The sequence below is a fragment of the Cnephaeus nilssonii genome (genome assembly GCF_951640355.1).
Source record: "Cnephaeus nilssonii genome assembly, chromosome: 11".
Lineage (NCBI taxonomy): Eukaryota > Metazoa > Chordata > Mammalia > Chiroptera > Vespertilionidae > Cnephaeus > Cnephaeus nilssonii.
Genome location: NC_137082.1, coordinates 66,497,073 through 66,521,108, shown reverse-complemented (window position 1 = coordinate 66,521,108; position 24,036 = coordinate 66,497,073). Strand labels below are relative to the sequence as shown.

The 24,036-nt window shown below is 42.0% G+C and overlaps 1 protein-coding gene across 2 annotated transcripts in view; it reads left to right on the top strand.

The window, feature by feature from the left end:
- Positions 1 to 15,102: 15,102 nt before the first annotated feature.
- COPG1 (COPI coat complex subunit gamma 1) overlaps positions 15,103 to 24,036 on the top strand; it is a 28,987-nt gene continuing 20,053 nt past the window's right edge. Inside the window, exons 1-7 of one of the 2 annotated variants that reach the window (XM_079783579.1) lie at positions 15,103 to 15,192; positions 20,851 to 20,903; positions 21,348 to 21,428; positions 21,675 to 21,746; positions 21,877 to 21,956; positions 23,429 to 23,504; positions 23,755 to 23,847. In XM_079783579.1, the coding sequence (XP_079639705.1) occupies positions 15,180 to 15,192; positions 20,851 to 20,903; positions 21,348 to 21,428; positions 21,675 to 21,746; positions 21,877 to 21,956; positions 23,429 to 23,504; positions 23,755 to 23,847 (468 nt within the window). In that variant the 5' untranslated portion in view covers positions 15,103 to 15,179. Of the gene's footprint in view, positions 15,193 to 19,753; positions 19,909 to 20,850; positions 20,904 to 21,347; positions 21,429 to 21,674; positions 21,747 to 21,876; positions 21,957 to 23,428; positions 23,505 to 23,754; positions 23,848 to 24,036 lie in introns of those variants that run through there. The other variant, XM_079783578.1, reaches the window with a different exon arrangement.

Below are 24,036 nucleotides of genomic sequence, written 5' to 3'. Positions count from 1 at the left end.
ATAAATGACAGGACATGCTTCAAACAGAGGCAGAGTGCTTGAACACAAAGCTTCCAGCGTCCCAGTAGTTACTGAGACCTAATCCTACAATTTCCCATTTGACTCCTTAAAATGATATATAGGGAATGCTGACTAATGATAGGGAAAATGTGAAACACTGATTAATAACTTAGCATTCCACCCTGATCCATGTGGCTCAATTGAGCTTCGACCTATGAACTGGAGGATTGCAGGCTCGGTTCTGGTCAGGGTACATGCCCAGGTTTCGGCCCGAGAACTATTCTTAAAAAATAACTTAGTGCTCCATCAGTTGGCTTTGCCCTCTGTGACCTCAAATTGAAACTGTCTCTACTTCTGCAAACTAACTGGTAAGAGAAAAACTTTATTTGCAAATAATTTTAAAAGTTTTAAAGTAAAACTACCCATTCTTAAAAGAAAACTACCCATTTATTTTTATTTATTTATTTTGTCCTCACCTGAGAGAGAGTAAAAGGGAGGGAAGGAGCGAGTAGGGAGAGAGAGAGAGACATCTATTGATTAGCTTCCACAGGCGCCCTCACCTGGGTGGGGAATCAAACCCGCAACCCAGGTGCATGCCCTTGATAGGAATTGAAGCGGGCCAATGCTCTAACCACTGAGAAACTCCAGCTAGGAAGATGCATTCATTCTTAAAAAGTAATTTCTTATTAAGCACCTACATTATTGAAACTTTGAAATAGGTAGGAATAGAAAAATAATGTGTTTAAATCATTTCCAAATACTATTTTGACGGGATGTCTTAAATTATTCTTTGAGACAGTATTATAAAGTGTACAATTTTATCATGTAGCTCTCATAATTTACAAAATAATGTAATTGATTTTCCAAAATTAAATTGACAACTCATATAATTGGGTGAATTAGAATCTAAGATCAAGAAGAATATTTAGTCTAATCTCAGACTATTTAGTCTAATCTCCTAATTTTAAATGAAAATAGGAGACCTATAGAGTTGCACAGAGTTCCTACAAGTCCCAAAAAGAACTGATTTTTGTTGTTGCTTTTTTTGGACTGGTGTTTTTAACCTACATATCATAAGGGACTGTTAGCTATACTCATAACCTGATTAATCCAATTAATTGCATGGTGGTAAGAAAAGGAGAGTCAAAATCTAATCTATACATTTGTTTCCTATATCTCCAGCCCTTTTCTTTGGAAATTTACACAAATGGACATTTTGTTTATAAATTAGTCATGTGTTTGGAAAGGATGAATCAATAATCAATTTCTCAATCTTGAGAGCTGTACTCAGACTTCAATTTAAGAAACATTAACTTTAGACTGTAAATTCTTATGCTAGGAAAATGTCTCTCAATTATGCATTGTAACTACAAATGAGAACATTTGAATTTATATACCTGGCAATAGAATGGCTTTTAGGCAAGCCAAATATTAGAGATACAGCTAATGTTCCCTTTAACCCTCTTCACCCCAAGTCCCACTTTTTTTCTTTCCTCCTGATATAAAATTGTGTATATCCTTCTGGTCTATTTTTATATGTATATTAAAAATTATATATACACATATATATCAGACCATACATGAACAATTAAAATTTTACATAAATAGTATCATATCTGTTTACTAACTTGTGTCCCCTTACATTTACAAGAACATAATATTCACAAAGCAAGGACTTTGTCTATTTTCTGCTATATTCCCAGGTTCTAGAACAGCTGCATATACAGGGGAGGCATTTAAATATTTTCTAAATAAATAAATATCAATCTGTACTTTGCTTTTCAAATTTGATATTGTGCTTCTTTTTTAAAAAAATCCTCAGCCAAGGATATGCTTATTGATGAGAGAGAGAGAGAGAGAGAGAGAGAGAGAGAGACATTGATGTGCCTTGACCAGGTTCAAACCCAAAACCTAGGTATGTGCCCTGACTGGGAATCAAACCCCACGATATTTCAGTGTACTGGATGACACTCCAACCAACTGAGCCACACCAGCCACGGCTGATATTGTTTTTCATATATATATATATATATATATATATATATATATATATATATATATTAGAGGCCCAGTGCACAAATTCATGCACCAGTAGGGTCCCTTGGCCTGGCCTGTGGGATCGGGCTGAAACCGGTTCTCCAACATCCCCCGAGGGGTCCCAGATTGCTAGATGGTGCAGGCGAGGCCGAGGGACACCACCGGTGCACAATCAATGGGGGCCAGGGAGGGATGCAGGCTGTTGGCCAGCCAGGGAAGGACCATGGGAGGGCTCCAGGGTGTGTCTGGCCTGTCTTGCTCAGTCCCTATTGGCCGGATCCCAGCAGCAGGCTAACCTACTGGTCAAAGCATCTGCCCCCTGGTGATCAGTTCACGTCATAGCGAGTGGTTGAGTGGCCTTAGCATATCATTAGCATATTACTCTTTGATTGGTTGAATGGCCGACTGGACACTTAGCATAATAGGGTTTTACTATATAGGATATATAAATGTAATCTAGTTCATTATTTTTTTTGTTGTGTATTATAAATATACTATTTTGTATTTAGCCATTCACCTGTTGGAGGACATTCATGTTTTACTATCTGGACAATGTTGTAATAAGCACCCTTGTATACAGGTCTCCTCAGGACATGTGGAAGAGTCTCCCAGAGTATATAAACCTAGGAGGAAAATGGCTGGGGAAATGAAAGTGTGTATTTTAAATATCTCTGGTTGTCTGCCATATTACTCTCAAAAGTGACCATACCAAATCATACTCTCAGCAGCAGTGGATAAGGGCATCATGTTTTTTAAATTTTTGCCAACACTTTATATTGTGAGATTATTTAATTTTTTGCCAATCTAATGGATGAAATATGGTATCTCTTTTTTGTTTGTTTTTATTGAGATAATAGTAGAGTCACACATATTTGAAAGAAGTAATACCGAGAGATTCACATATCCTTTACCCAACTTCCCCCAATGGTAACATCTTGCAAAAGTATAGTATAATGTCACAACCAGGATATTAAAATTGATACAGCCCACCAACTTTTTTCATATTTTCCCAATTTTACTTGTATTCTCTGTGTGTGTTTTAGTCAGTTCTATACAATTATATCTCATGTGCACGTAGGTCTATACTCAAGGTGCAGAGCAGTTACACCACCACATGATTCACTCCTAATTGCCCTTTTATAGCCACCCCTACTTTCCTCCCACCCTCTCCTTCCTTCCTAATCCCTGTTTTCCATTTCCAAAATGTTGTCCTTTCAAAAATGTTACATAAATGGAATCATGCAGTACGTGACCTTTTATGATTGACTTTTTTGTCACTCAGCATGCTTTCCTGGAGAGTCATTGAGTTGTGTGTATCAACAGTCCATTCCTGACACAAACAATAGGGTGCTGAAGACCTGGGGTGGGGGCAGGAGCGGGCTGGAGGGAGTCACTGGGGGGAGGAAAAGGGGGACATATGTAATACTTTCAACAATAAAGATTTATTTAAAAATAAAACAAAAAACCCCAGTCCATTCCTCATTATTGAATAGTGTCCCATGGTACGGATGGGCCAGTTTGTTTAACCATAATCCATGGAAAGACTCATACTGTTTCCAGTTTTGGGCTATTACAAATACAACTATGAACATTCGTGTACAGTTTTTTGGTGTGAACATGAATTTTAATTCATTTTTCTCATTTTTTCAATTAGCATTTCCCAGATTACCAGTGAGGTAATATATTTGTAAGCTATTCAAGTTTCTTCTTTTAAGATGGGCCAATTCTGCTCACTTTTTTCTATTGGATTATTATTGCCTTTTTCTTACCGAATTGAAAGAGTTCTTTATATGTTCTGGATACCAATCCTTTGTCAGTTATACGAGATTGTATGTGTTGACATTTTGGTGATCATTGTTTTTCAAAGTGATGTGAAGTTTAGGGATAAAGAATTTCTGAAACTTGGATTTGGGTCGTTAATGAAGGGACAGAGGAGTTTTATTCAGGGAATGCCATTCAGAGCTGTCCACAGAGTTTGGGGAGACTGCTGCACTTCCACACTTTGTACCATCTCCTTTGCATCTATTAAATGCCACAGTATGCTTAAATGGTGGCATGTTGAATGCTAGGCAAAACAGCAAAACTTCTTCCTGCTTCAGGACAGATGCCCTGAGCCTTTAGATTTTTTAAAACATCTTTTTTTTTTGTGAGCCCTTAGATTTGCTTTTAGCAAATCCTTTGCTTCATTTGGGGGCAGTGGGGCATTTAGATGTTTTTACTGCATCACAAAGCCACTTTTTGTGTGTGTGTTTTTTTAAGCATTTTGACCAGCCCTCAGAAACTGCTGACATCATGATGTACTCCTTCACTGGTGTTTCCATTTCCCCGGCACTGCAGCCAGAATTTAGAATCCTGACTCACCCTTCAGCCAGCCGCAGAGAATGCTCATTATTCTGGTATGGTCAATGCTCACAAAGTGACTTTGAAAGGGGAAGTAGTTTTTGAACAAGCCAAAGTCAGTACAATTTCAGGTAATAGTTGTTGTTTTTTTCTTTTCTTTCTCATCTGCTTATTCTTTCTCCCCTGATAGAAGCAGAAGCCACACTTCTGCAATCCTGGCACAAAGCTGTGGATTATACGCACTGGCCTGGGCAGCAGTGTCCTGAGCTCAGTGAGCAGTCTTTCCCATTTGCACTGAGAGCACACTTACAGTAAAATGGCCTGTATACCTTCACTCATTTTACACACCCTCTATCCCCCACTAGTCTGTTCTCTGTATCTATTAGTTCATTTTTTTTTGTTTTTGTTTTTTTTAGGTTCCATATGAAAGAGATCATAGGGTGTTTGTCTTTCTCTGTCTGACTTATTTCACTTAGCATAACGCCCTCAGCGTCTGTCCATGTTGTTTCAAATAGCAAGATTTCACTCTTTTTTATGGCTGAATACTAGTCCATTGTATATATGTACAGTTTTTCTCTATCCATTCATCTGTCAATGGACACAGATTGCTTCCAAAAGTTTTCTCTTAAAATAAGAAAAGTGTGAGTTAATTTAAAAGTAAATGTGAAGTAAATAAGAGCATAAGTACAACAAAATGGAAGCAATCACAAAGATAGTGCACAATGATGGGTAAATTTGGCAAAAATGGAGTGGATGGTATGCAAGTGGAACAAGTGGGGGAAACCCAGTGAAATCTAATGGAATATTTAATGGTGGAAGAGAAGAAACGACGTATGTGAACAGCATTTTCACAGCCTCTAAACCTAATACGATTTGGGCATCTGCCTTCAGACTCTGACAAGCCTTAGGGATCACCTGTATAATGTATGTGATGATTATGGTAGAAGAAAAGACCTTCAAAAAATATGCTATCAGCCCTAGCTGGTTTGGCTCAGTGGATAGAGTATCGGCCTGCGGACTCAAGGGTCCCAGGTTCAATTCCGGTCAGGGGCATGTACCTTGGTTGTGAGCACATACCCAGTGGGGAGTGTGCAGGAGGCAGCTGATTGATGTTTCTCTCTCATTGATGTTTCTAGCTCTCTATCCCTCTCACTTCCTCCCTGTAAAAAATCAATAAAGTATATTTTTTAAAAATATGCTATCATCATTAAAAGTAAAACACAAGATTGTCTTCTCTCTTGAAGATGAAACTGTTGAGTAATAATAACATTTTGGCCAGCTATTCTTGAGGAGGAACAATGTTTTTAAATTTGGGGAGAACTGAACCAAGTGTCTATATCTGATTCCTTTTCTGTGCAGTCTTCCGAGCAGAAGAATCTGGAGTACAGGATTTTGCAGACCGTCTGTTCAACCAGCTTTTCGTGTTTGTTTGCTATTCTGAGGAAACTGTCCGTGGGACTGTTTGTTGGGGTGAAGATGAGAGTAAAGGGCTAATAGAAGGAATATGGAAGAGTTTCCATTTCTAAATGATGTGTATGTCTTCAAAATTCAGTGTAGATGGTAGGTGAAAAGTCTCCTTAGCCCCAGGCATCATCCCAAGTTCAGAGCAACTGTCTGTCTGTGTGTGTGCACGCCCACACCTGCATGCAGCACTTCACGTGCCCCTGATTATTGGAAGATTGGAAGAATAACAGGAGGTAAAGCCTCATGGAGATAAATCATCCCAAGGGGGTTAATGGAGCCTCAAGGAGACCTAAGACACAATTGGAGGGTGAAACTTGTCTTTGATTTCTGTCCCTCTTCTTTTTCAAAATTCCCTTTCCCCTTACTATTATCTTTCTACTCTTCTTAGGTAATGGTCCCAGCTGAATAAGAGCCAATAAATAACTTCCTGTTGAGAGGTTAGGAGACGTAAACCAAGGACCTTAGCTTTTCTTGATTTCTGGGTCCTTTTTGAAGACCTCAATTCCATTCTTTGTGGTAGATTTCACAGATAGGCTAATACAGTACAGTCTCCTCAGGGTTCTTCACATCATAGCCACAGACCCTTACCTTTATTTCCCCTCCCCACTTTTAAGATCTTTATATATTCCTATATAAGGGATAATATAAAACCCAATAATATTGGGTTATTGTTTAGGGACATAAATGATGAAACTGTAGTTTAAGATTCACAACAGAAAAAAAAAAGATTCACAACAGAGAAAACAGATTAACACTGAAAAGTAAAATCATAGGAAGTCTTTGAAAACACGTTTTAGTTTAATTATATGATTTTAAACTATAGACCCTCCAAGGTCAAAGGTTGGCAAAGTCTGACTAATTTTTATTGAGTAAACGAGGATTTCATTTTTCCTCTTGGCATCGGGCCTGAGACTGCCCAAATTGTTCATTGTCCTTAGAGCCAGCATTTATTATATCTCACTCTGAAGTTGCTAAGACAAGGCATTTTCCACAGGCTTTTCCTGTTTTCTTTAAATACCTTCCAACCTTGATTTTCTGGTGACATCAGTTGGCAAGTGTTTTATGCTGGCCTTTGCAATGATGTAGTAAGCAGAATCCAGAATCAATGTTAATACAAATAGAACTATCACACAAAGGGGAGGTTGATACTTATCTCACTAGAGAGCTGTGAGTTTAGACTTATGTATGTAAGAAGTGCTTTTTACACTGTAAATTGCTATCCACATGTTAGTCATGATTAGAATATCAGAAAACAACCCATAGGCCCTTACGAAGAGTAATTGTTCCAGGTCATTTTTATTCTACGCGACAAAGCAGTATTCTCCAATATTTTTGGTCAGTTAATCCTTTTGGCAAAATACCTCAAGACTTGCTATCTCATTCACTCTTAGTATGCAATCCAAGAGTTTTATTAAAATGAATGGGAAGAACAGAGCTATTTTTAATTTCTAGCTTTCAATAACCTTCCGCTGGGAAAGAAAAAAGAGAATAAAAGAAGTATGGAAAGGAATTCCAAGTACAAGATCAACAATGATTAGCTTCTTGATGAAGCAACAAGAAGCCAAGTAAAGCATTAGGGAAACCCAGAAAAGGGTCCAGAGGTAGAAGGGTCCAGTGAACACAGGACCTACCACTGTGCCTACTTTCTTTTACCTCTTAATTTTTAGTAGGATCCATTCTTGGCTGCAGTCTCTCCTCGTTCCCTAATCTCCCTGTTTTAACTACCATCGATCTAAGACAAAGGAGCCAACTAAGGTAACTTGGGGGTAGAATGAAAATGATTGAAACAAACCTGAGCACGGGAACCTGCCTGCCTAAAAGCTCCAGCTAGTTGTTGCCTTTGGAGAACATGGATTAGGATCTCCAGTTGTCTTATTTTTCAACAGAAGTTAAAGTTCTTGGTTTTTATAACAAATCTCCCAATTTTAAACTGTTGGCAATTTATCTTAAAAATTGCACAGACGCCCTAACTGGTTTGGCTCCGTGAATAGAGCGCCGGCCTACGGACTGAAGAGTCACGGGTTCAATTCCGGTCAAGGGCACATGCCTGGGTTGTGGGCTCGGTCCCCAGTAGGGGGCGTGCAGGAGGCAGATGATCAGTAATTCTCTCTCATCATTGATGTTTCTCTCTCTCTCCTCTCTCCCTTCTTCTCTGAAATCAATAAAAATATATTTTTAAAAATTGCACAGAACATTGTTAGGGAAGATTGAAAACACTCCATATGATACTATAATGGCAGATACATATAATTATAAATTTTCCTAAATCCATAGGATGTACACTAAGAGTGAACCCTAAGGTAAACTATGGACTTTGGTTGATTATGATGTCAATGTGGATTCATTGACTGAAACAAATGTGCCCCTCTGATGGGGGATATTGATAGTTAAGGAAGCTGTGTGTGTGTTGGGGGTAAAGGGGTATGAAGGAATTCTTTGTACCTTCTGCTCAATTTTGCTGGGAACCTAAAAGTACTCTAAAAAATAATCTCTATTTTAAAAAATTGCTCTGGCCAAATGAAACCCATTAATAGCATGGATTTAACCCACAGACCACTGTTTAGCAACCTGTGGCACATTTTCTAGCTTTACCCCACACTTGTTTCTTGAGCTTGAGACCTGTATTTTTTTCATTAAAATTTGGATAAATTAACCTGGGTATTCTACAGATGGCTCAAATGCACTTTGTATAAACTAGAATATACTTTACTCATATAAACAAACAAAATGAAATCTGCTCCCACCTTGAAGTCCCTGTCAGTCACAACCCATCTGTTTGTCCAGATTAGAAGTTCTGGAGTCATCTGTGGCCCTTCTCTCTACTTTATCTCTCACCTCCAATTCCTTCAGTAAGTCTTTACTGAGCATCTTCTAAGTGCCAGTACTGTGCTAAACACTAAGGATAAAAATATAAAAAGATTCAGTCTAGACTCTGGAGGAATTTATGTCTATAGGTGGAAAGGAACAGCTACTTACAAAACAATATTTATCAAGAGCTATAGTACACTTGTTTGAATGCTACATAACCTTTTTAAATCTGAAAACAACCTTAAGAAATAGTTATTGGCTGAAACCGGTTTGGCTCAGTGGATAGAGCGTCGGCCTGCGGACTTGAAAGGTCCCAGGTTCGATTCCGGTCAAGGGCATGTACCTTGGTTGCGGGCACATCCCCAGTAGGGGTTGTGCAAGAGGCAGCTGATCGATGTTTCTCTATCATCGATGTTTCTAACTCTCTATCCCTCTCTCTTCCTCTCTGTAAAAAATCAATAAAATATATTAAAAAAAAAAAAAAGAAATAGTTATTGCCTGGCTAGCATGGTTCGGCGGTTAAGTGTCAACCTATGAACCAGGAGGTCATGAATTGATTTCCAGTCAGGACACATGTCCCGATTGTGGGCTCGATCCCCAGTAGGGGGCATGCAGGAGGCAGTTGATCAATGATTATTCTCTCTCATCATTGATGTTTCTATCTCTCTCTCCCTCTCCCTTTCTCTCTGAAATCAATAAAAATATTTTTTTTTTTTAAAAGAAAACAGTATGGAGTTTCCTCAAAAATTTAAAAACGGATCTGCCTTATGACCCACTTCTGGGCATATACCCGAAGAAACCTGAAACACTAAATGAAAGAATATATGCACTCCTGTGTTCTTTACAGGGCTATTTACAATAGCTAAGATCGGGAAAAGCATAAGTGCCATCAGTAGATGAGTAAATAAAAAAGCTGTGGCTGCCCTGGCTGGCGTGGCTCATCGGTTAGAATGTCAGCCTGCGGACTGAAGGGTCCCTGGTTTATTCCCAGGCAAGGGCATGCACCTGGGTTGCAGAGTCATTCCCCAGCCCCCAGTCAGGGCCCCATGTGGAAGACACCCAATCAATGTGCTTCTTTCACATAGAAGTTTCTCTCTCTCTCTCTCTCTCTCTCTCTCTCTCTCTCTCTCTCTCTCTCTCTCTCTCTCCCTCCTTTCCACTCTCTCTAAAAAAATCAAGGAAAAAATATCCTTGGGTGAGGATTAACAATAACAACAAAAAGCTGTGGTACATTTACACTATGGAATACTACTGGGCCATAAAAAAGAAGGAACTCTTTCCTTTTGGGACAGCATGGGTGGAGCTAGAGAGCATTATGCTAAGTGAAAAAAGCCGTCAGAGGAAGACAAATACCATATGATTTCACTTATTTGTGGACTCTGATGAACAAAACAAACAACATAGAAACAGAGTCATAGATGCAGAGAACAGTCTACAGCTGTCAGAAGGGAGGTTGGGAACTGGGTGAAAAAGGTGAAGCGATTAAGAAAACAAGACAAAACTCAAGAGACACAGATAACAGCAGGGTGATTAACAGAGGGAAAGGGGGATGGGGGCAGGTAGAAGAGAATAAAGGTGGATAAATGGTGATGGAAGGAGACTTGACTTTGAGTGATGAACACACAATACAATATACAGATGATTCAGTATAGCATTGTACACTTGAAACCTATGTAATTTTATTAACTAATGTCACCCCAATAAATTAAATTAAAAATTTTTTTAAAAGAACAGGTCCTAAGTAAATGGTGTCTGACTCATTTCCTGGGAACCCGCCCCTCCCAGCCCCATTGTGGAAACTACACTTCCCAGGCTCCCTTACCAGGTGGTTCATAGCTGGGTTTAGCTAATGGGACATTCAAGTGGGAGACTGACAGACAGGAGGAAGTGAGAGGCCAGGGTATTTATTCCTTTCTCCCTCTCCTTGGGGGTGAAATGGGACCTGATGTTCCTCTGTAGTTCTCACTCCCCACTGGACATCCCCTCCCTCTGTGGGCCCATTGCCCACCAGGTAGGCCCCCACATATCAGTTCCCACAATGACTCAGCTTCTGGGCTCTAGTAATACCACCTCTAGTCCTAGGAGCAGTAGGAGTTTCCTATTTCTGCACCCAACTTCTGGGTTTCCTCAGTGTCTCCTGCTTAGCTCCCCAGCTATTCTATTACCTGTGTGACCAATCCCTATTAAATTCCCCCTCTTTAAAATAACTATAGTGGGTTCAGTTTTCCTGACTGGACTGTGGCTGATACCCATGGCAAGTGTTCAAAACAAGTATGCAGTGAAAGGATAACTCAGCAGGCTTGAGGTGCTAAGCTCTGCACACTCCAAGAAGGACTTGACTGGCTTCTGGGACACAACAGAAACCCTTAGAATATCCCACCTAATAAGAATGTCTGTGTATAGCTGGGGCCTTGGGCTATGCCAGATAGCTTATGCTAACAATGTGATTTATGGTGAACACCTGTTTTTATTTCCCGAGGCCAAGGACCATGCTGTTTCAGTTTGGCCTGGGGGTGGGGGTAATGGAGACTGAATACCTGTGGTCAGTCATGCCGGTGCTCCATGCCATTGTGACTGACCCTCAACAAAACCCCTAAGCACTAAGGCTCAGGTGAGTTTCCCTGTTTGGCAGCATTTTGAGCATATGGTCACACATCATTGCTGGGAGAATTAAGCACTGTCTGTAGGACTCTTCTGGGTAAGGACACCCTGGAAGCTCACTCTTATCTCTCTTAGACTCTGCCCTATGCACTTTTCCTTTGCTGATCTTAATCTTTATTCTTTTGTTGTCATAAACTGTAACCACGAGTATAATTGCTTTTCTGAGTTGTATGAATCCTCTGGCCAATCACTGAACCTGAATGTGTTCTGTTGACCCCCAACACACCAATTAAAAAGGGAAGTTTTTTTCCCCTCACAGACAAAATGACTAGGGCCCCCAGAACGTAAGTAACTTACCTAAACTGAATGCAGGTTCTATTTGACTCTGAAAACCTGGCTCCTGTCACCACGTTGCACTGCCTCTTGTAATGACAGAGCAGGGGGTTGAGGAATGTGGAAGCATAAAGACCACTTGACTGAGAGTTTGAGGTAAACGGCTGTTAAGGGCCCTTCTGGCTCTAACAGCTTATAAATCGGTAAGTCAATAGCACCTATTGAAGTCTTAGACTAAGCAATTATTTGCTTGTCAGGGAGTGACTGAAGAAGGTTTGTGTGGGTAATGCCACTCCAGCTGTAGCGTGATGGAGGATTGGAGAGGAATGAAACAGGATGGAGGCTATTGCAGAAGTCCAGGGAGACAGGCTAACAGCCTGGACCAGGGGGTGGCGGTGGGGAGGGAGGGACAAGCAACAATGCAGAAAATGGGCTACTGGGCATATCCACTGGGAATCTTGTTTCTATCCCTCCCTATACTAGGTAGTGTTCTAGGTTTCCCGGTTCAATAAAGTTGGCTAATTAAAGCCAAAAATATTGGCATCCTCTTTGATTCTTTCCTTTCCCTTGCTACACCCACCCACAGCAAATTGTGTCAATTCTACTTCCAAAATATATCTGAAATGGATCTGTGGTAGGCAGTTACACAGACATGAGCAGAGCAAGGGCGATGGGCCAGGTACAGAAGGTCACCGGGTGGAAAGTCATGGATGCCTATAGCAAAGGACAATTGTAAGGTGGGACCTCACCCCAGGGTGACCTTTCCTCCACTACCATATCACTAGTCATGCAGTTTGGACCCCCTGATCTTTCCTCCCTAGAGATAACATCTAGGCCGCTTATAGTTCAGCTCCAGGCCCATAAAAGCAACAAAACCAGAGTGACCCCATGGTTGATCTCAGGACCAGCTGCATTGGATAATGACCCCTGTCCTGGTGCAGACCAACCAATCAGTGAAGACCTAGATCCTGAAAGGACACACCTGGAAAGCTGCTGAATATTCTATTGAGATCTTGCCCTGGGGCCTCCCCCAAAATCTCTGCCCTTAAACCCCTTAGCACAGAGGACCCAGCTCACCCTCCCTCCTGGGAGCAGGCCCACTTTCTCTTCTCCCTACCCACAGGCTCCTTACCTTGACCTTCCTCACTCCCAAACTCCGGGGGCCCTTGCTTTGCCTCTAAACTTGTTTCCTAAGCCCATTTCTTCTACAAATTACTTCTTCTACCTCTGTGATTTTCCAAATAAATGTTCTCTTATGCCCTAGCCGGTTTGGCTCAGTGGATAGAGCGTCGGCCTGCGAACTGAAAGGTCCCAGGTTCAATTCCAGTCAAGGGGATATGCCCGGGTTGTGGGCTCGATTCCCAGTGGGGGACTTGCAGGAGGCAGCCGATCCATGATTCTCTCTCATCATGGATGTTTCTATCTCTCTCTCCCTCTTCCTTCCTCTCTGAAATCAATAAATATATATATAGTAACTTAAGTAAATATATATATATATATATATATATATATATATATATATATATAAATGTTCTCTTATATTTGAGTCTTGGCTCTGAATCCTTTCCTAGCCAGAACTCAGGTGCCGAGGTTTATTACATGAAATATATTCCTTCTATATTTATACAAGTATGATTTGTGCTCACTCCACCATATCGTGTGTGTGTTTTAGTTGTTTATGTAAAGACAAACTTGTTCTGGGGACCTGACTACAAAACCCCCAGGTCCAGGCTTAATCTAATGTTTACTGTGTCCAGGTGTTACGGATTGTATAAAGGAGCTTACAAGGGTTGAGTGCAGGCCTCAGAGCTCATTACAGACGCTCCCTTTTGGTTAGACCATCATTATTCTTCAGTCTGCTGGTGGGTGGAGATGTTCTAAAGCCTTTCCAGTCACTGTCACAAGTTTCCAATGAGTCATTTAATAACTTTTCAGCCACGCCACCTTTCCTGGAGGGTGGAGAGAGCCTGCAGATGATTGCTTCTCCTCCTACTTTGTAGTGGCAGGAAAACTCTCAGTAACTTTGCAGCCCTGTGGCAGGCCCGTTAGACTTACAGTCACACACACAGAGAAGGGCAAGATGGATGTTTATTTGTTTCTTAGGAACTGAGGATCCACAAGAAGCTGATTTACCCTCAGAGTCCCAGTTCAGGGTGCTAACATAACACAAAAAGAATATCATACATCTGCACACAAACATTGGTTTGACTTTAGATGTAATGTTTTTCTTTTTAGTAAATCAGTGATCAACGTGAAGATTTCTTATTGCAGAAAAAGAATAAACATGGAGTTACTAAGACCAGGGCTGGAATCTGAGCTCTGATATTTATTTATTCAACTGCTATTTACTGAGCACCTACTATGTGCCAGGTGTCAAGGAACTGTCTTAGCAGCTAAAGGTAGAGAGAGAACAATTGACTAGTGTGATGGTTAATTTTGTGTCAACTTAACTGGGTCATGGTGCACCCAGATATCTGGGTGTTTCTGCAAGGGTGTTTTTGTATGAGATAAACATTTAAGTTAGTAGATTGAGTAAAGCAGAGAATCCTCCCCAATGTGGGTGGGCCTCATCCAATCAGTTGAAGGCCTGAATGAAACAAAAAGGCTGAATAAAAGGGACCTACACCTGCTTGATTGCCTTCTAACTGAGACATCAGCTTTTTTTCCTGACTTTGGACTTGATTTGAAACATCAGTTCTTCCTGGGTCTTGAGCTTGCTTGTCTTCAGACATGAACTATATCATGAGCTCTCTCAGTTCTCAGACCTTTGGACTTTGACTGGAACTAAATCACTGGCTCTCTTAAGTCTCCAGAATGCTGACTGCTGACTTTGTGATTTGCCAGCTCCCAGAACTGCATGAGCCAATTCCTTATTCTCTCTCTCTCTCTCTCTACACACACACACACTTTATTGTTTCTATTTCTCTGCAGAACCCTGACTAATATAACAAGCAAACCAATGATCATTTGGACAGCGATAAATTTCCATGAAGAACATAAAACAAGATCATGGTAAACATAGGGGGTGGTACTTTAACTATGGAGGTCAGGAATGCCTCTCTGAGAAGGTGGCCACTCAGCTGAGCCAGATTGGGAGAGCAGCAGCCATGTAACACACTCTGGCTGCTTTATGTCCCTGGTTTGCTATGTGATCTTGGGTAAACGCATATATGCCTCTCTGAATGTTAGTTTCCTGGTATTGTTTTGAGAATCAAATGAGACAATATAAGAGGATGAGTTAGTATTGTGTTTGGTCCAAAGAAGTGGCTGTGCTGTAAGCAGTTAGACAGGAGCAGAGCAAGGACGATGAGCCAGATACAGAAGGTCATCAGGGTGGAAAGCCCCAGGTGCCTAGTAACAGACAATCAATTGTAGGGTGGGACCTCACCCCCAAGGTGACTTTTCCTCCCTTAGCCTATCTGCTGGTTGTGAGGTTTGGACCTCCTGACCTTTCCTCCCTAGAGATAAATGTAGGCCTCAGCTGTATTTTAGCTCCAGGGCCCAGATAAGCAATAAAACCAGCCGCAGCTGATGTACAGCTCCATTGAATAATAACCCGGTGCTGGCCAATCAATCAGTGGAGACCACAACCCGGAATGGACACACCTGGTAAGCTACTGAATATTCTACTGAGATCTCCTGGGACCTCCCCTAAAACCTCTGCCCTTAAAACCCTTAGGATGGAAGACCCAGTGGGCCTTTCCCTCCCCCTCCCCAGGCACTTACCATCAGCTTCCTCACTCCCAAGCTCCAAGGCCCTTCCTCTACCTCTAGGACTTGTTTGCTAAGCCCATTTCTTCTAGGGATTACCTTTTCCACCTCTGTGATTTACCAAGTGTTCTCTTACCGTTTGGGTCTTGCTCTGAATTCTTTCCTAGCCAGAACCTTAGTACCAAGGTTGCCGAACCCAGGTTTGGTCTGACCCCTCTGGTCAGACAGCTGGTGCCATTTCTGCCGCCTACAACAGCTGTAAAAATGTCAGTTTCTCTTCCTGGTTGTTCACTAGGGGCAATGATTGGTAAATGCTGACACTAAAACAAGCTGGGGAAGTAGAACTGACATGAATTTCTAGAAGGCAGTACACAGCACACCCTTTGATAAAGGAATGCCCTACTAGAATAAGGTGACCAGATTTTAACATTGGTAAAGCCGGACACCATTGACCGGGGGGGGGGGGGGGGGGGTTTCTTGATTAAAAATTTGGTCTATATGGAGCAACAAAAATTTTCATAGAATGCAAAAATAGTATTGTAATATATTTTTTTAAATTTCAACATAAGTACAATTTACAAATATAATAAATAAAAAATTATGTATAGTATTATTTTATTCTTTGGCATATTTCTCATTTGAGTGAATTTTTTTTAGTAGATTGCTGTTGTTGTTTAAAAGGTCATGAATTTGCCGTAACGTAAGTCATAAGTGTCACTTTCAAGGCCAGCGCTAGACTTTTTGCCGCCACTATAAAATATAAATAATACGAGTACTGTCTGCTAAATTCAAGAAAATTTATGTATTTATGAAATAAATAAATAAATTACTTACCTAAATTATCTGAATAGCTGATTTGTAATGACATCACTTGTTTAACTAGCTTACTAGCATGCAGTACGATGTGTATCATCTGAGAGACAGTTACAAAATGTTTTCGTCGTTGCCAATCCCAAAAAATGCCATTGTTCATTAAGTCCAAACAATGGTGGTCAAATTCTAACAACTGGTCAACAATGCTAACTTTGATAAGCAGTTCTCGATAATCAGTTCTCAACAATTATTTGTTATTATTAAAGTTTAACATTATAAAATTAACAAAAATAATATAAAACTCATATCCTGGCTAAATAGCCACATGGCCGCCGAAAACCGTATATTCCCTTCCCGTTCTCCCGCCGTTCCCTAGCTTGTCGTGCATTCTTTCCAAAAATCGGGATTTTTTTTAAAACACTGCGGGACGCGGGACAAATTGTTAAAAAGCGGGACTGTTCCCGCCAAAAGCGGGACATCTGGTCACCTTATACTAGAATCATAGCCTAGGGAAACAATGGGAAACAGAAACAAAATGTGTAACCAAGATGTTCATCGTAATGTTATTTACACATGGAAAAACTGAAAACAATTACATTTCTGACCGGGGATGATTTAAATAAACCTTTATTAAAAAGGTTTTACTAAAGAGCTTTGGAGTTAAACAGACTTGGGCTCAAACTTTGGCTCTTCAACTGCATCCCCTGGGTGACTTTGGGCAAGACATGCCATCCTGTAACCCTCAGTTCATTTGGAAAATGGAGATCACAACAGTACCCCTACCACTCTTGGGGGTTAAATGAGAGTGCTTGTGAAACATATAACACAGTGCTTGGCACCCATCAGACCCCCAAACATGGGAGCCATCGGGGGAAAATGCAAGTAAAGTGAGATTAACTTTAAAAAAAACAAATTATATAGAGTGAAACCTCGTTTTTCTAACTTAATTCATTCCAGAAGGCTGTTGAAGTGATTTGTTTGAAAACTGAATCATTTTTTCCCATTAGAAATAATGTCAATTGAATTAATTCGTTCCGGATCTCCAAATGATTCCGTTTTAACCTTTCTTATTCACAGAACATGTCTAATCACGGTTTAATCTAGAAACAACACTTCTTAAGTTTATCGAACACTCCCTACTAGCCTTAAAGGAATCACTTTCAGCACTCCAGGGATGTCTTTCGGGTCAGTTGTAGCATCTTTGCTTGTTCACATATCATTGCCTCCCAAATGCTATCACTGGCTGCTTTCTCTTTCTTTCTTTCTTTCTTTCTTTCTTTCTTTCTTTCTTTCTTTCTTTCTTTCTTTCTTTCTTTCTTTCTTTCTTTCCTTCCTTCCTTCCTTTCTTCCTTTCCTTTCTTCCTTCCTTCCTTCCTTCCTTCCTTCCTTCCTTCCTTCCTTCCTTCCTTCCTTCCTTCCTTTCTTAAAATGGAAGTACCTATTTTTATTTTTTCAATTGATTTCAGAGAGAGGAAGGGAGGAGAGATAGAAACATCAATGATGAGAGAGAATCATTGATTGGCTGCCTCCTGCACATCTCCTCTTGGGGATTGAGCCTAAATTCCCCACCCCTCAACCCCCTTGTGCCCTAACTGGGAATGGAACCTAACCTAAGTCTTTGTCTGTGGTTATTGTTTCTTTCACACTCTTGATGGCCTCTTTATGTTCTAAGTTGGGCTAACTGTTGATTTCCCCAGCAACAAAAGCATTCTCTTCTTTGTTGCCTGAAAGACACCTTTTGTAATGCTGAGGTATCATTTTGAAAGGATTGTCAGTTTGAGAACCAAAGTTTGGTTCGAGACATTTTTTCTGTGAACAACTTGGTAGAGAACCAAATTGTTTGAGATGGGAGACATTTGAGAAACGAGATTTGACTGAATACACTAATACTAAATATTGCTTAAATTGATCTATAAATTTTATCAATTCTAATTAAAATCCAGCAAGTGTGTTTATGGAATGAGCTTTATTTGGAAGATTAAGACGTAAAGGCCAAGAAGGGGCAAGATATGTCCCAAGGAGAACAAGATGGAAGGACTTGACCTACTAGATATTGATATTAACACTTATGATACCGAGGACCAGGTGATGTGGCTCAGTGTTTGAGCGTCGACCGATGAACCAGGAGGTCATGGTTTGATTCCTAGTCAGGGCTCGATCCCCAGTGTGCAAGAGATAGCCGATCAATGATTCTCTCTCATCATTGATGTTTCTATCTCTCCCTCTCCCATCCTCTCTGAAATCAATAAAAAATATATTTAAAAAAATAAAAATAAAAACTGTACATTTATAAGCCCATACTTAAAGCTGGAGTCACAACTCACAATTCTCACTGTAAAGATAAGGTTTATAAAAATTGCTCTTGATACAGTTTCCTAGAATATCATAACATAAAAAATACTTTAATTCAACACAGTTCATTCATATTTCACTGTCTTAACACCACAATCCAAATCTCTGGGGTTCTTTCTTGGTTTTTAACCATGAGGCAAATTTATTTCACCTTAATTTTGAACACTTTTACACCTTGCTTTCCTTTTTTTAATGTCTCATTATAAGAAGTTTGCATATTGCCTCCCAAGTCATCAGAAATATCCCTTTGTCTAATCATTGTGTTGTACACCTGAAACTAATATAATATTGTATGTCAAGTATAATTAAAAAAATAAATTAAAAACAACAACCACCATTCAAAGAGAAAAGAAATATTCCTTTATAAATGGTGTGTGCAGAATATTTCACCCCAGGGCGGTACCATAATTCCCGTAGTCATCCCTAGTCAGGCTGGTGCCAGGCGTCGCAGCGCTCAGTCATCCTGACTCGGCTTTGTGGTAGTCAATGCAATTTGGCACGGGGGCACTTTCGGTCCTTACCTTGGCATCAAGGTGTGCCGCCCAAGCCAGATAAACCCTGGGTTATGTTTCATTCTCCCTATTTCCCATTTCTTCTCGTGCCCAGCGCTAGGTGGCGTATCTACAGGCTCTCGATAAAATGCCCCAAGTACTTAAAAAGCACATTTAAGTTTCTATGCTGATATTTTACTTTAGTTAGATCCCTGAATGTTAAAATACAAAACAATTTGCACCAGAAACAGACGTGGTAGGAGGTGGGCAGAGGTAAATTATAAAAGCAAGTTCATGCATTAATTCATTCAACAAGTTTACTGAGCACCTACTGTATGCCACAGCAGTGACTAAAAGACAACAAAAGCAATAAATTAAAATAGTGTTAGATGGTTATTCTAGTTAGGGAGAGAAACCAGGCTAGGGCAGAGGACTGAAAGTGAGCAGTGGCTAGAGAGGCCTCCCTGATAAGGGGATAAAAAGTAACATTAATTGGGGGTCTCCTGCGGGCCAGTGTGCCAGGTGCCTCACTTCCGAAAGCCCGTTTAAACTCACGCCACGACGCAATGGCGCAGGGACTCCTCCTCCTATTGCACAGATAAGGTGGGAGTCAAGTGCAGACCTGGGGTGCCCGTCAGCCCCGAGTCTAAGTCCTCAGCCCTGGTCCTAGCCCCAAACCCCCTAACTCATCCCCTGGAGCCCAAGCCCCTTCCGGACAGGAACAGGGTTAAAGCCGGACTAGGCGGGGCGCTCGGCATCCGCGCATGCGTAGAGCGCGGAGCGCGCCTGCGCAGAACGCAGGGCTGCTCGCAGGGCTACGTGGCCGGCGGAAGTGCTTGTGTGAAAACGCCATCGGAGCATCGCTGGTAGCCGCGCCGGTCCAGCACTAGGCTTCTGCTTTGCGCCCCCTCCGGCACCACCATGCTGAAGAAATTCGACAAGAAAGACGAGGAATCGGGTGAGGGGGCCCAGGCCTGAAGCTAGGCCTGAGGAAAGCTGGGCCATCGCGTAGGCTCTCAGCATCCTCCCTGGGAGCCCTCCTTCGGGGCTTCTGTGTGACCCGAGGCCGAGGCCCAGTGAGGGGCAGAGGTTTGTGCAAAGGTCCACGACTGGTCAATGGCAAGCCTCGGAGAGCCAGAGCATGCTCCATTGCCCCGCATTCGTAAGACCGTACCGCTGTTCGCTGGATGACCTTGGGCGGGTCACGCGCCTCTTTGGGCCTCAGTTTCCGCATCTGTCAGGGGAGTAGCAGATGCTCTTTTGTCCCTTTTTCCGTCCGATCTCTTGGGATTCGCCAGCACTAGGTTGGTGCTGGCAAACTGGGGCGTTATCTGTGGGGCCAGTGTCCTGCGGCTAAGAACCTGGACTCTCATTCATTTATTCAGCAAACATCTTGAGCACTTACTGCATGCCAGGCACTTAACTGTGCCCCGATACTGCAGTGGAAGTGAGACACTTAACTGCGTAAGCTGGGAATATTAGAATGGTCACAGGCATAATGGAGGCGAGAGACATAAACCAAATAATAATAAAACATGTAGTTAATTACAAAATGTGACATCTCCTGTGAAGAAACCCTAGTCATTGGGAGATGGTGGTCCTCACACATAGTAGGGGTCAGTTAAGTACCTTTTGCATTAATGAATGAATGCGAGACAAGACAATATGAGAGACACAGAAGAACTGTACCAGAACTGAGTGACTAAGTGGTTTGTGGTACAGGGCAACCCTTGCAGGAGAGTGGTATGACTTACATGCAGGTTGTAGAGCTTTGATTGCCATTCCGAGGAGTTTGAACTTGACGAGGTAGACAGTACGGACCTCTGTCCCTTCTCTATGGGAGAGTTTTGAAATTCAGGGTCACAACTTGTACTCAGTCTTCTCTGTTCTCTGAGTATAGGTGGAGGTTCCAACCCATTCCAGCACCTTGAGAAGAGTGCGGTACTCCAGGAGGCAAGTGTCATTTGTTCCCCTCTCTCGTCATAATGTTCAGATGGATTTGATTGATATGCCAACACATTCAAAGTGCTGGTTTAAAGAATCAATAGGGGAGAAACCTGTTCTGGGAAAGACAGGAAAACTTCCTGGAGAGAGTTCAGTGTGCTTACATTTTTGTTGTTCTTCATTTCTCTTTCTATTTAACAAGCATTTACTATTATCTGTTAGTCAATAAGTGAGTATATTCCTAACTAGTATTGAAATTAAGGAAGATTTCAGGAGTTGTTAATAGATGAATTAAAGAAATAAAAGCCAAAACTCTTTCCTTATGAAAATAAGCTTATCTAAGCAACTATATTTACTTACTCTGGGACTTCTTAGCCTTTGAATGTGCTTGATGGGAAATGGAAGGGAAATATACCGGACTAGAAAGTAATATCCTTGGTCACTTCTTCTTAGGCCCGTGTATTTAATGAAACTCCCATCAACCCTCGGAAATGTGCCCACATTCTCACCAAGATCCTTTACCTCATAAACCAGGTAACAGGGGGAGGCTTAGGGGTGGAGAAAACAGCGTTGGGAGATGTTGGGGTACTTAAGTCAAATAGCCCTTAGGCTATTCAACAGTCCAGTGGCCCAGCTCTGGATCCCCTCGGCATCCAATTCTGATGTGTTGCCTTTGATGGAGCCTCTGAGGGCTCTGAGGACCTGGCCTGGGCTGATCCAGCTGGAAGAGCCTTCTGGCTCCTCCACCCCAAGCTGATACTTCTGTTTTGATTAAAATAGGGGGAGCACCTGGGGACCACTGAAGCAACTGAGGCCTTTTTTGCCATGACCAAGCTCTTTCAGTCCAACGATGTAAGTGCCACAACCCCAGCTTTCCTTGAGAGGGGAAAGTCTGGAGTTTTGTGTAGTCTGGACTTGTCTTTTTCTAACGCTGGCCCTCATGCTGGGCTAGGGGTCATAGGGCTTTTTCCATCTTTCCTAGCCCACCCTTCGTCGAATGTGCTACTTGACCATCAAGGAGATGTCTAGCATTGCAGAGGATGTCATCATCGTCACCAGTAGGTAAGTCTTGGGTCTGTGGATGGTTCCTCTGATGGGTTCTATTGATACAGAGACCATTTTTTCTCATATATACTAGACAATGAAACTTAAAAAATATATATTTTTATTGATTTCAGAGAGGAAGGGAAAGAGAGAGAGCGAGAGACATCAATGATGAGAGAGAATCATTGATCGGCTGCCTCCTGCACGGCCCTTACTGGGGATCGAGCCCAAAACCCCGGGCATGTGCCCTTGACTGAAATCGAACCCCGGACCTTTTGGTCCACAGGGGGATGCTCTAACCACTGAGACAAACCAGCTAGGGCTAGAAAATGAAACTTGATTGACATACTTTTAGGCGTCCTTTCATCTTCTGATTCCTTTATCCTTCATTTACTGCTGCCCACCCCATGGCAGCCTCCAGAGTATGCTGTTTCCCTTTTAATTCTCTGGCCTTAGCTCGGGCACAAACTCTTCCTTCCTTTAGATTTCTCTTAGTTACCTGAGCCAGCCTGGAACTCTCACAATAACTTTAGTGAATACCAAGAGAGAACACAAGAAAAATGGACATAGAAAATACAAGAGGTATACAAATAGGCTTCCTTATTAAGTACTGGTTTTTTGTTTTGTTTTGTTTTGTTTTTAATATATTTTATTGATTTTTTACAGAGAGGAAGAGAGAGGGATAGAGAGTTAGAAACATCGATGAGAGAGAAACATCGATCAGCTGCCTCTTGCACACCCCCTACTGGGGATGTGCCCACAACCAAGGTACATGCCCTTGACCGGAATCGAACCTGGGACCCTTGAGTCCACAGGCCGACGCTCTATCCACTGAGCCAAACCGGTTTCGGCAAGTACTGGTTTCTACATTAGGCTGAGTGATACAGGGGACCGATGTGACTAAAGTATATCCCTGCCCTTAAGATCTGGGACTCGGTTCTCTTATTTATTCTTGTCACAGTTTTCTTTTTGGGGGGTGGGTATAGAAGGGGGTGTCATATATTTATTTTAGGGTTCATTTAGAAAATATCTATTGACTGTCTATTAGTCCCTGTGATTAGCTCTGGGACTGGAGCAGCAAACAAGACAGACATGACCTCTGCACTCCCAGAATTCACAGAGAAATAACCAGGCAGTCAGGTCGTTCAGATAGGATATAATATGGGACATATGATAGGCTGTGAGAGCAGACCAGAAAGGCACCCACTTTGAATTTGGATCAGGAAAGGCCTCCTAGAAGACCTGAGGAGAGTCCTGAAGGAGGAATAAGAAATAGCAGAGGTAGAGGTGATGGGGTGAGGAGTTTTCCAGGCTAAGGAAACAGCATACACAAATGCCTGGAGCGGAGAGATCGCACGGCCTATTTGGGGACTTTTTTGTTAAAGAGTTTATGCTTGATGGTAATGGCAGTCGGAAGCCTTGGAAATGTTTTAGTAAAAGCAGGGGAGTGATCTGGTCAGTTTTGAGTTTTATGCCTTCTCCCCCTGCAGCCTGACAAAGGACATGACTGGGAAAGAAGACAACTACCGTGGCCCGGCCGTGCGAGCCCTCTGCCAGATCACTGATGTGAGTCTGCTGCCACTATCCAGCCATCTTCCTTTCCCTGCTTTCAATCAAGGTTCAGTTTCACCCTTTGCATGCTTTAGGTTGTCCCTGCCTCTTGGGCAAAGCACTGAGCCCGATGATGAGGGTTGGGGTGCACAGGAAACATGTTTGCTTCCTCCTCGCCTCATTTCTCCACACCCTGTCACCTGCATTCCTGAAGGTTACTAAGGATTGATTGGGTCCCCTCCTGCCCCACTCCTTGTTCCCACAGAGCACCATGCTGCAGGCTATCGAGCGCTACATGAAACAGGCTATCGTGGACAAGGTGCCCAGTGTCTCCAGCTCTGCCCTAGTGTCTTCTCTGGTGTGTAACTGCAGCCGGGACCCTGCAGGGCCAGGGGCTGGGTTGGGGTTGGGGGGAAGGCAGGATATATTCTAAAGAAAATATTAGAATTGCTTTCCAGTAGATAATAAAAAGTGCTTCTGTATCCCCAGATCTGAGAGTCCCACTTACCTTCTTAGTGAAAAGTGCCAGGGAATTCTGGGTTGATTG